General features: G+C 36.7%; 2 protein-coding genes across 5 annotated transcripts in view; one reads left to right on the top strand and one right to left on the bottom strand.

The window, feature by feature from the left end:
- Nucleotides 1–4,543, top strand: part of LOC136833136 (uncharacterized) — a 16,434-nt gene extending 11,891 nt beyond the window's left edge. For all 3 annotated transcript variants that reach the window (XR_010851368.1, XM_067094807.1, XM_067094806.1), the window contains exon 2: nucleotides 1,800–4,543. Coding sequence is in view for 2 of the 3 variants with exons in the window: in XM_067094807.1 (XP_066950908.1) it covers nucleotides 1,800–2,049 (250 nt within the window). In the remaining variant the exon portion in view is untranslated. The remainder of the gene's footprint in view (nucleotides 1–1,799) is intronic.
- Nucleotides 1–12,500, bottom strand: part of LOC136833134 (uncharacterized) — a 53,453-nt gene that overhangs the window by 17,349 nt on the left and 23,604 nt on the right. For both annotated transcript variants that reach the window (XM_067094802.1, XM_067094804.1), the window contains one exon: nucleotides 3,376–3,458. In XM_067094802.1, coding sequence (XP_066950903.1) covers nucleotides 3,376–3,458 — 83 coding nt within the window. The remainder of the gene's footprint in view (nucleotides 1–3,375; nucleotides 3,459–12,500) is intronic.

Raw genomic sequence — 12,500 nt, 5'->3', positions numbered from 1 at the left:
AGTGCCGTCACTGCACCTCACGCGGTGTACTGTAGCCATTACTTCAGCCCGTAACTGCAGCCTCCTTCATTTCGTTTACTATAATTCCATTTATATTCTCTTTCTGCCATCTGACTTTCCACCCTCTCTAAAAACCGTTTGCCAGTGCAACAGCGAGTCTCTCCTCCTGTTACATCTTTAAAACCTTTTTACTCTCAATTTTCCCTTCAGTGCTGAATGACCTCATAGGCCCCAGTGCTTGCCTTATGGCCTAAATTCTACATTCCATTCCATTCCGTTCCATTATAGAGATCTGTAATTAATGTAACTCATTTTAAGCAGAAGCTAGGCGAGAGAATTTGCTAAAAGCATCTAAGGTTGGGGAAAAACTTATTTTTTCGTGCATTGCAGTATGACAAGATTATTCAGATGCTGCTAGATTAAATAGGAATACTATTAATATGGTATGCACTCTGCTCAGCACATATCAGAAGTATGCAAGGACACCATAAAAGGTTTACAATGCATACGTTTGAGGACTATTTCCATTGGTCCCTTTAGGCCCTTTCATGTTAAAACTTCTTGATAAAGGAATGTGGAATGCTTTACACTTTTATTAAAAATTATTGCAACAGTTTAATGACAGGTATCATATCTCTTCACTTGGGTTCATACTTTTGTCGTTTAAAAAAAAAAGTTTCTTGATTCATACAGTTGTTATTGAAGGTCACGTAACCAATATAATTTCTTTCTGTAAAAGAATGTTTTGAATAAGAATATGAAGAAAATGGTGTGAATTTTCGAAAAAGTATATTGAAACTTTCAGAATATCACGCACGCTTTGTATACAGTGTGTTTTTCCAACAAGAGTTCGCGTTGCAAAGTAAACAGAACTAGGCCGTAATTAAACATCTGGAAGTCTAAATCATAAAGTTTTCTAATACTGAAGTGCATCAAAATCTGCTCGGTACTTAGAAAATTCGCATTAAAAAATATTGTGAAAAAATAGCTACAGTATTCCAGTGATAACAGAAAGTACACTAACTTTGGGATACATTAGTTTCCTATAACGTAAGCTGTCCATTATTTTTTACCACCTGTACAGGTATTCAAATCGTTATCTGTGATGATGGCTGCTTGTGCCTTGCTGTCCCCAAGGAAATACTGTAGCTGAAATATCAAAAAAGCAAGATAAATCCCATCGAAGAGTTGCATCAGATACGACTGTCACACTAAGCCCGATCAGATTCAGGCACCAAAGACGGCAGCAATGCGAGACCTGTACGGACGGTGCAATACAAAAGGGTATCAAGTAAAACCCCGACGCGGAGAAAATAGGCCAGTTGTTGCCGTGCTTGGTAACTCTTTCACGGGCTGCTCCAGGAGCAAGAGCCCCTGCTGACATAAGGCTAGTTCATTCAGCAACAACAGCTTGGTAACAAAGATAAAGAATACTTTTATAACTTGAGAAGTGTTTCACATCAATGTATATATAGTCCATATGCGTTTATATAATGCACATATATATGTATATGTGTGTCTGTGTGTATTTCAACATTCCCACTAAAAGGAATGACTCCGGAGAAAAGAACACAACACAATAGTCTCTGCTACATCCATATTTACAACAGTAGAATTATAAATGAGTCTCCTGTGCAGAAAAAAAAAGCTTGCACAACATTAGACGCTACTAACATGAAATTACGAGTCTGAAAATAATGGTTCCAATACATAACTATTCAGGTAGTAGGTTTTGATCAATATATGCATGTTTGCAATCTATGTTTAAATCTCCGTGATCATGTTATTTTCATTTTCAGGATGAACCCTTGGCAGGCTTTCCAGCTGATCCTGCTCTTCGCGACGACGTCGCACGCCCTAAGCACTCCAGCAAAAGGTGACCAAAGTACCAGGAACGACTATGACGGATCTTACTACCCTGACGACCCCGACTTCTTCAGGACAAGTAGCACTGTGGCCACTCCTCCCGTGATCAGAGACAGCCAGGGCACTGACACTGTTCAACCGCTGATCCCCAAACCGGACCCAAATTTCCCTATTTACCAATAACGGTTTCCTAAAATCAAACAGTACTGTTACTGCAACGAATTGCAGGTTTAAAGGTAACGAACAGATTCGATTTATGGAATTATGGTATACGATTGTAGTTTCTTAAACGTGTGTGACCTTGTTTGTATGTAATCCTTTTGGAATATTGAGTCGATTGTATATTATATCTAATATATGTATACATATAATTATACAGTATATATATACACATATATATTATGTGTTTTATATATATGTATATATATAAAATATTTATATAATATATACATATATATATAATATATATATGTACACACATAAGTACAAGTGTGTGTATTTTGAGCACAAAAAATATATAGTACAGTCATTCATATGTCCACGCAAAAGTGCTTATAGAATAAGAGAAAGGGAGAATTTTGAATGTTTCATATTCTGTCTAACTGGCATGAATCCAGAGGCTTCGTCAACAGAATCTGCGACTAAAATATCGTGGAAACACGGTTATTAATAGAATCGCTTTTCATTTTAAGCAGGTGCTTTGACCCTCCTGTAGCCGCAAGTGTTTTTGTGTGCAGGTCTGTCCATGTGTTTGCCCACATCTGTTTATTCACATTAAGATGACTGAAACTGATTTTAAATTCAACATCTCGCCAGATTTAGGGCAGTATTTAAGGAAAGATCAAGGAGGTTCACTATGTCCGTGTTAAAGGCGTCATTGACATTTGCTTGCTCGTCAGCATACCATACCAGCTGATGAACAAGCAAATGTCAATGATGCCTTTTACTAGGACACAGTTTGCCTCCTCCATCTCTCCTTAAATACTGCCCTGAATCTGGCGAGATGTTGAAATTAAAATCAGTTTGTCATTATATAATACAGTATGTTTATATGTTATGACAGCCTGCAGGCTTATGATCACATCATGACGCTTACATGTAAAGCAGCTATGTGTGTGTGTGTGTGTGTGTCTCGTCTACAAAGGAAAGCAGTCTTAAAATCAGTTTTCAAACATCAGTGCTAAGAAAAAAAAAATCTGAGAAATATACCGTTAGGATCCACCACGAAATGCTCGTCATGAAGGGCATACTTTCTCGGCTTTAATTAACTTCACCGCGCTTGAGCTTAACCTTGGTAATGATCATAAACACCTAAAAATCAGTTGTGAATTCAGTTATCCTTATATTTCAGTCGAATTACTCTTTCTACTGCATAGTTTTTGAATTCGTGTTTCGTTAATCTAGTAGTGCCGATACCCCAAGGAATCAATGCTCAACTGTAATCGACCTGAATCGTCCTAAATCTCTTATCTGGTAGATGCGAAAAGCAGCAAGATAGCCACAACTTACCCGTAATGACATAGTGCCTGTCGGAGCAGTCGACTTCGAGATCATCTGGGTTAAATCTTTCTTTGGCCAAGTCGTAGCCGCTTCTGCAAAAAGGAAGAGAGAGAGAGTGACATGTGTTAATAAAGGCTGGATTAATAAAGAATGAGAAGCAAGGTGTGCAAGCTTGTGTCAAATTCTTTAGTTGAATGTTTTTCATGAATGCAATGCATTATGCCCAGTTTGATGCGCCACGAACATAGAACTTTAAAATGATTATTTTCCTTACATTCCTTTCCTCAACTGCTAATGTTTGGAAGGTGTTAAAATATAGACATATGATCAAATTATCCCATGTGAAAAACGTATGTGCATACAAGTACCGATAATTATTTTTTCAGTGGGCCAGCCTACCTCACTACTGGTCCCTGTATGCGTGCATAATAAAGATACTGTACTGCACCTTGGTCTGAACTTCGGGACGGTGGGTAACATCTCGTATTACCGTAATTTTTGACGGATGGGTACACGGTTCATTAATCATTGAACAGTTATGCAAGTGGCCGAATGATGGTAAGTTTCTTTTAGAAAATTGCTATATGACCGTAGACCTTATATGCTCAACCAGCCATCAGTCTCCATTTCGCAAGTGTAACCAATTCCTGTAATTTGAGGAAAATGGCCGGAATTCCGCCGCTGAAGCCAATCCCTTCATTAACTAAACCACTGCATTTTCGTAGCTAAGAGATATTAATCTCGGTATCCTGATTCTGCCAAAGTTACCGTCTTTTTTTTTATTGTATACAAGTACACAGTAGTGTCAGTAAACGTACAGAAAAGCACACTTTTCAACGATAAGACGTTTCCCTTGAAAAGTAGTGGTTCCAGAGAACTCAAGACAGTGGTCACTACCCCATTCACTTTAACTGGCGATTGGAGGATGAAGCAATATGTAGTAAACTTCTACGCACATATGTATACTGTTTATTAGTCATTCGTCCTCATTAACTCCAGCGAAGAGACACTTAAAATACCGAAGAAGTGGCCTTCATGGATGGATATGTTCACGGAAACTACGCTGCTTTATCACAATGAAAATTTTCCGTTTTTTTTTTTTACCTGTCCTCGTTATTTCAACCACACGCCTTCTAATTTTCCATGAAGAGGAGCAGATCCTCGCTCTCTCTCTCTCTCTCTCATATATATATATAATATATATATATATAATACATATATATTTATTATATATATAGACACATATATATACTGTATATATATATCACTCTACTAGTAATATAAAATCTTCCTCGGTCACTCAGCGCTTTCCACGAGTTCAAGTATTTTTTTTACTTAGCCTTAAGGCTCTTATATTCCTCCTTTATGTGTAGTCAGTATAGCTCATAATGCAACTAATATTTTCTAGAATACTTATTGCTGTTCAAAAAACTATGTAGTTTGTGATATAGGTACATTTTTTATTTTGAACATCGTTATTTATGTCCCTTTGACTGACCTTACTTTATATCATTATATATTTCGCTTTGATTAACCTTACTACTTTTTTGTTATTTCCCACGAGGATTATATCAAAGGGGAGACAAAGTATAGTCACTTGTAGTAGAAGCTGATGTTTTCATATTTGTTCAAGAGCAATGATGTCGATAATTGCGTAAGCCGGGTAATTCTTGAATTATTATTATTATTATTATTATTATTATTATTATTATTATTATTATTTATTATTATTATTATTACTATTACAAAGTAGTACCTTGGCAGTTTCTGTTATTGACGGTTTAACGTCATCGTATAAGTGATACTGCAGAGTGGCCGTTTAGAGGATAAACTCGCTGCTTACTGATACTTTATTAGGGCAAAGATGCAGGATAATATGACCATTATGACGCAGACGAAACAAACCAAGGTCTAAAGAATACAAGAGACACGTGCAACAACTGGTGCGGCACTGATGAACTTCCAGACATGAAGCCAAGTAAACGCCGAGTTAAAAAGGAAAGGAGGATAAAGCATAAAAGTGAAACTTCCGCCGCGGTGGTTCAAATAGACCCGGAAAATGGTCGTTAGAAGGTTAGCTGACATTCCGAAAACTGCGAGACTCCTGTCCAAGAACCTCGGTCTACAGCCGTTTCTGGATGGACTTGAGGCAGTCAGGTGTGCGGTTAAGCTTCGAGCCGTTTGTACAGCGAGAGCCGAATGTTTTACCGAAGTCACATGGTCATTCATTGCGTGCAACTTCCGCTCACGGATCGCCTCATCTTTGGAAGCGAGATGATTCATCGTCAAGGTTAGACATTTTATCACGTTCGCTAGGTAGCCTCAATCGAAGGTTTATACCGACCTACTTATGCGCGTTTTGTAGAACTCGGCCTTCATAGAACAGTAACGTGGCTAAATGTTTGCTGACATCATTACAAAGTTCGCACAAACTTTTAGGTTTAAGAGTTTGGTATTAGATTTTTGCCATTGTTTATCTTTTGCAATAGTATTGCTAGTTTCTCGCTGCTGATGGGGAGGTACAACTTTTTTCGAAGGTCTCAAACTTGGGTACGTTTTAGCCAGGACCCACTGATAAGTGGGTCCTGGTTTTAGCTTCTTCCTCGTTGACTCTTTGAACCTTGGGCGTAACATCAGAAGCCCGTGAAGGGATTTTTCAGTGGGGTACGCGTTTAAAGTATGGATATGTTGTGCTTTTAATTCCCCTTTATATTCCTGAATCTGATTTATCATCTTGATATTCATGATAACTTTAATAGCTTTATTAGAACGCTAAATTGTGTGTTATAGTTCAAAATATATTCTGGATTACAGTATTTTGATTACAGTATTTTAATTTAAAGCATTTTTTCATTTCATATTTGGTTTTATTATGCAGAATTGTGCAGGTACTGATCAGTTAACAGTAATGTTTTCATTTCGTCAAAACTACATTAATCCGATCCTCCTTGTAGCTTTGTTAAAGGTCCATTTCCATCGCCTGGCAAAACTTCAAATTCCTTATACGAAATCATTCCACCGAACTTTGCAAGAAACGCATTTTGTGTCTGTGTATAATTGTATTAAGGGTTGTGTCCAGGAAACGTACTCGTCCATTAAAATAGAAATATACAAATATGTTTCGTACTCCAACCAACAACGCTGTGTCCTAAAGGGTCCAAAATATAATTGTTACAGGCTCGAGAAGAATTTTTCAAAAGCTTTCGAACCCTCCTCTGGGTTCATCTTCAGAGAGAGTTTTTCTCCCAACGCTATTTATATTATGTTAGTAGTTTGGTCAGTTCTTCATTGGAGGGGTGGGTAGAGCTCTCGGCTAGTACGCTGTTGGCCCAGCGTTCGACTCTCCGACCGGCCAATGAAGAATTAGAGGAATTTCTTGTCATAATGTGGTTCGGATTCCACAATAAGCTATAGGTCCCGTTGCTAGGTAACCAGTTTGGTTCTTAGCCACGTAAAATAAATCTAATCCTTCGGGCCAGCCCTAGGAGAGCTGTTAATCAGCTCAGTGGTCTGGTTAAACTAATATATACTTAACTTAGTAGTTTGGCCATTGTGGTCACATGCCAATTCTTTTGAAGACAGATTTTTAAAAAATGAGAGGTGGCTTTGGTGAAAGAAGTGAATTGCTGATGTCATGTGCCGGCCTCACCTCTCGTAATCCCAGCCCCGGCCCCTCGGTATTACAATGATAATTTTCCTTCTCTGGTAAAATGACGATAACACAGGTGATATCACTGGGAATTTGGGAAAGATAAGATCACATCTCCCTTATCTTTGAAATTATCAACTCGTCTGTTATCCTGTTACTTTAACTTACATGTTGGTGGCGAGATTATATTATATATATATATATATATATATATATATATATATATATATATATATATATATATATATATATATATATATATATATATATATATATATAAGTGCCACAGTAATATTTTTGATTATCGAGACGAAATGTTTTTTGTAAAAATATATACACATTTCGTCTTGATAATCAATTAATACTATATATATATATATATATATATATATATATATATATATATATATATATATATATATATATATATCTGTATATATAATATATATATCTGTATATATATATATATATATATATATATATATATATATATATATATATATATATATATATGTACACACACACAGTATGTAATATATATGGTGAGAGTGAGGATGAAAACTTAACAATACGTGCATTTGGATGTTCACAAATCCTTGTACAAGTAAACTTATATTTCGAAATTCAGATTCATCATTACGATATTGGAGACTCATTATTTTTTTTAATTAAATCCTGTTATGAAGTAGCTGTAGGTCCCAGTTAACTCGTGTAATGCTTAAGTAGTTAGATAATGCTTAAGTAGGAAGATAAAGACTTGCATATAAGACTACTGTGTGAGAGAACTTGCATGTTAGCAACACCACTTTGGGGGAACAGTGCCGTCAGTGCCCCTCATGCGGTGCACTGTAGGCATTACTTAATCTTTGCAGCGTGCCTTCGGCCCCTAGCTGGGACCCCTTTCGTTCCTTTTACTGTACCTTCTTTTATATTCTCTTTCTTCCTATCCTAACAATTTATTCATAGTATAACTGCGAGGTTTTTCTCTTGTTACTCCTTTCAAACCTTTTACTGTCAATTTCCGTTTCAGCGCTGAATGACCTTATAGGTCCCAGTGCTTGGCCTTTGTCATAAATTCTATATTCTGTATATTCAATCATGTTAGGGTACAACAGCCATTTCATTATTATATTGTACAGATTCGTTATCTTAGAACGCTAATAATCAGAAATCTTTTAAACTTTGTGTCCGAGTTTAGCTGGTTTGAGATTTAGATTGTCACTTTTATCTGGAATTAATTTCTCCTTACGGTGATGAATCATTTAAGTTATTGAAAACTGAAATACTTGTACATCCAACGTGAGGTTTGCGGGCACTATGACATACATGTGCACAAGTCACTTGCATTTATGTTTTTATAAGAAACTATATACACGTGAAATAATTTCGTTGTATGAATATCTGCCGCTTCTCATAATCTCTAGTTTTATTGGTTACGTATCAGTTGCCTCTTCCTTGGTAGTAATCCCAAACTGTATCTTGCCTCTTGTAGCTCCATTATTGATGGCGCCAAGTGAGAGCAACAAAAATGTACCAGTATTTGCTGTTAGGTGCTTCCGTCACAAAGTGGGTCATGTTACCATCCACTACTTCTGACAGTAACAGCACCTGTGGACATCACAGGTACCTATTGTTGAGTATAGGTGTACTTGGATAACTGGCCATTGAACCATTTCTTTTCAGACATCTACGTTTTCCTTATAGTGGCTGTTTTTTTTTTTTAGATTAAGCCGGCCTTATGCCAGCACGGACCGTGGCCCAGATCACGTATTCCCTTTCAAACCTTACCACACTTAGGCCTACTGGCCGTAAGTGTGGTAAAGCCTAGAAGGAAGTGGGTGGTTTTGCGTAGACCTATAGACACCTTTTCAATCGGCCAAGACTGTGTAATGTTATGATTTAATTCTGTCTGTATCCTTACAACCTGGAGATTTATTTATTATTCGAATGTCAGCCGGATCTCATAGGTTGGATGGTTTACCAATTGGATGACCTCTGCATGACAATACGTTCCAAGGATGTTTTCGATTGTGCCTTGCATACTTTCGACATGAACCTAGGATCTGATGCGTTTTATTGCCTGTGGTTATAAATACTTAATGACTAAGTAATTGCGTTTGCAGTTTTCTCAACCAGGATATGAGTAACTTTAATCTTGCATTCTTTTAATTCTCAGCTTAATCCCTAGTCGAGGTCGCTGTCTTTAATGAGCCTCGTCCAGCTGTTTCTGTTCTTTCTCCCTAGTGGTTAGGTTCATTAATATCTACGTAATTGTTTAGAATAGTACAATACATTCTTTAAAGCTGTAGTAAAGTAACAATGCTTATTAATTACACAAAAATAATGAATATCAGTAGCCTGTATCAAAGCCTCTCTGATATTTTAATATCTGTCTAATCTATATATATATATATATATATATATATATATATATTATATATATATATATATTATATATATATATATATATATATTATATATATACTATATATATATATATATATATACATACTGCTATATATTTGTACAGATATATATATATACATATATATGCATATATTAAATATATGTACGCACCTTGTATTTGTACTTTGAGCCACTTTACAATCTGGATAAATTGGTCAAAACGTGATCCGTAATACAAATGTATCGTTACAGGGCCATTGCTTTTAATCTTTAGTATTGATTCACAATGCTACTTTCCCAGTAAATGAATTACATCTAAGGTAAAACTCTGGTGCTACAAATTCTTTGGAAGTCTAAGTAGCTTTTCTTACACACAGTCCAGAAACCCAGCCCTGTTTTCCTTGGATTGTTTAGCAGCGGAATCTGGGAGGGATTTCTCTCAATGATAATTTAACATCCCCGGTTACTAGTTTTACCACACCAGCCAGAGCTTTGGGATCTATCCCGATCTAAGCTGGGGGGAAGACTTAAGCCCGTTTTTTTAAATTTTATTATTTTATTTTATTTATTTATTTATTTTTTTTATTGTACCTCAGAGGATTTAAGCAAAGAACTGTGTACCAATTACGTAGTAAACTACTGTGGGTTGTGTTACCAGGTTGGAATAGGGCATGTGACAAGCAGCGGATAGTGCAACTTTATATGGCTCACATTTTCACTCATGAGTTTTGGGAAGGTTCTTATTTGTGTTAGGTTATTCAATAACCTGCCTCCTTTTAAATGGTGTTTTTACGGCTGATAGAGATGATATTTCACTTCTGATGGCCTCGTAGTACCCGTCAAACCACTGCTTCACATACAGATTCTGCGTATGTAAGCAACCCTCGGATTGTTCCGCTCGGTGAATTTTTTTCCCCAAGATTAGGAATTCCCTACTCACTTCCGTTTTACTTATTCTTAAGTAATTGTCTTATAAAAGGAGATTAAATTGTTTCAAGGAGCATTAATTGCCAGTTCTACCTTTCTGTATGTCCTTTTTTCCAAGGCTGGCTGCATATGATTATCTACCTTTCAAGGCTGCATAAGGATATCTACCTTTTCCAAGGCTGGCTGCATAAGGATATCTACCTTTTCCAAGGCTGGCTGCATAAGGATATCTACCTTTTCCAAGGCTGGCTGCATAAGGATATCTACCTTTTCCAAGGCTGGCTGCATAAGGATATCTACCTTTCCAGGTACAGATCTACCTTTCCAAGCTGGCTGCATAAGGATATCTACCTTTGCAGTATCTACCTTTCCAAGGCTGGCTGCATATGTATCTAATTTTCCATGGCTGCATATGATATCTACCTTTTCCAAGGCTGGCTGCATAAGGCCTTGTTTATATGATTTTCTCATATGACTACCTTTCAAGCCTGCAGTGGTAACCTTTCAAGTTTGTACCCTTTGTCCTTTGGCACAGAATCAAGTAAGTATACAGTAAATCCAATATTGGCTCAAACACATGCCAGTGGTAACCTTTCAAGTTTGTACTTCCTGTTTTCTCACTCCAATTTACAAACCATCTGCAACACCTCGTCATTCATCGTATGTATAACGATCATTTAGTAATGCAAGGTGCTATACTCTCAACAGACCGCTAAAATTCATTTGAATTTCTCTCTCTCGACTATTGACAAGGTAAAATTGTCACTCATTCGGGGTTTTGCTTGTTTAGTGGCTAGAATATTGTGTTTTCTCTAGTATATACCAATCCAAGATATTGGAGCCTGTTTGGCCAAGTTGCCGCCTCTAGTTCGTTAACTATAAAGTGAACTGTTGTGTGAATTCCAAAAATCGCTAAAGTCAGCAAGATCGTTGCATTAAATTTCTTTAGCACAGCAGCAAATGAGCAACATAGTGGCTTTGGTTAGCAGTTTCTAGCACAGCTCAAAACTCAGTTAGGTTATTGTTTAATACACAATGACGTAATTCAGTTGTAAGGTGTGCTACAAATTGCTGACCAAAACCACTAATGTGGCTCATTAGCTGGCGGGTTAAAGAAATGCAATGCAGCAATCTCGCTGGCTTGAAAGATTTCTGGAACTCGCATAATAGTAGGGTACACATTGTAACTATAGACAGGCAACTCGGCCAGACAGGCTTCGACGTCTTGGCTTGAAATATTTAAGAGGAAACATCTGTGCCGAAACGTTTGAGCTTTTCTGTTTGAAATTTGTCCGACGTTCGTATGCGTGTAGGTCTGGTGTAAACTTAACCACAATTACGACTCCTCCAAAACCCCTGAATCACAATCAGTTAAACTTGGCACAAAACATTTTTGGTAAATGAAATTCAAATTTGTTCAGATCGGGGCAACGTCACATTGCAAACAAAGATAATTAAGAAATAGTGAAAATAGGGTCGGGGCATATAAACAAATATTTCTCTGGAACTTCTGTATTCGAAAATGGCAGAATTTTCGTAAAAGATTGTTGTGTAAATTCAAGTTTATTCAAAATATGGTCCCCGGATCCACGGTGGACAGTGGGAACCCGAAATTTTTTAATATGATGTAGGAAAGACATTTTAAAATTTTCTTCCTAAGAATAACAGAGCCGTAGTTTGTCGAATTAATATGGACATTTTCTCATATAGTGTATTTGACGTTTGTTCAAAAGATGTCCCCAAGGGCCAGGGTGGGGCCACAATCGGGTTGCAAGGTATTACATATGAGTATATGTAGAAACAAAGCTTAATTATAGTACCTAATTTGATTTTAAACAAGTTAGAACAGTTATTTTGAACGTATGATATACAGAATAGTCTTCCTTGTCCAGAATTTAATTGTATGTTATAGAGGATATTTTGACATTTTATAAGTTAATTGTATATATAGTTTAGACCGTACAATTATCCCACTACCCTTACAGCAGTGTTAAATGAAATGGTCGCTTTAATGTCTTCCTTAATTTTGAGCTTGTATTTTTTGCATTACAAAAGGAAATGACCTCGGCTTAGAAGCATTTGGTTTCCTGCATTGTGTTGTTATTATTGTGTCTTTTGCTATTAATTGACATCGTACATATTACTTTGATGG

The sequence above is a fragment of the Macrobrachium rosenbergii genome, chromosome 51 (genome assembly GCF_040412425.1).
Source record: "Macrobrachium rosenbergii isolate ZJJX-2024 chromosome 51, ASM4041242v1, whole genome shotgun sequence".
Lineage (NCBI taxonomy): Eukaryota > Metazoa > Arthropoda > Malacostraca > Decapoda > Palaemonidae > Macrobrachium > Macrobrachium rosenbergii.
This window is presented reverse-complemented; position numbering and strand designations above follow the sequence as displayed.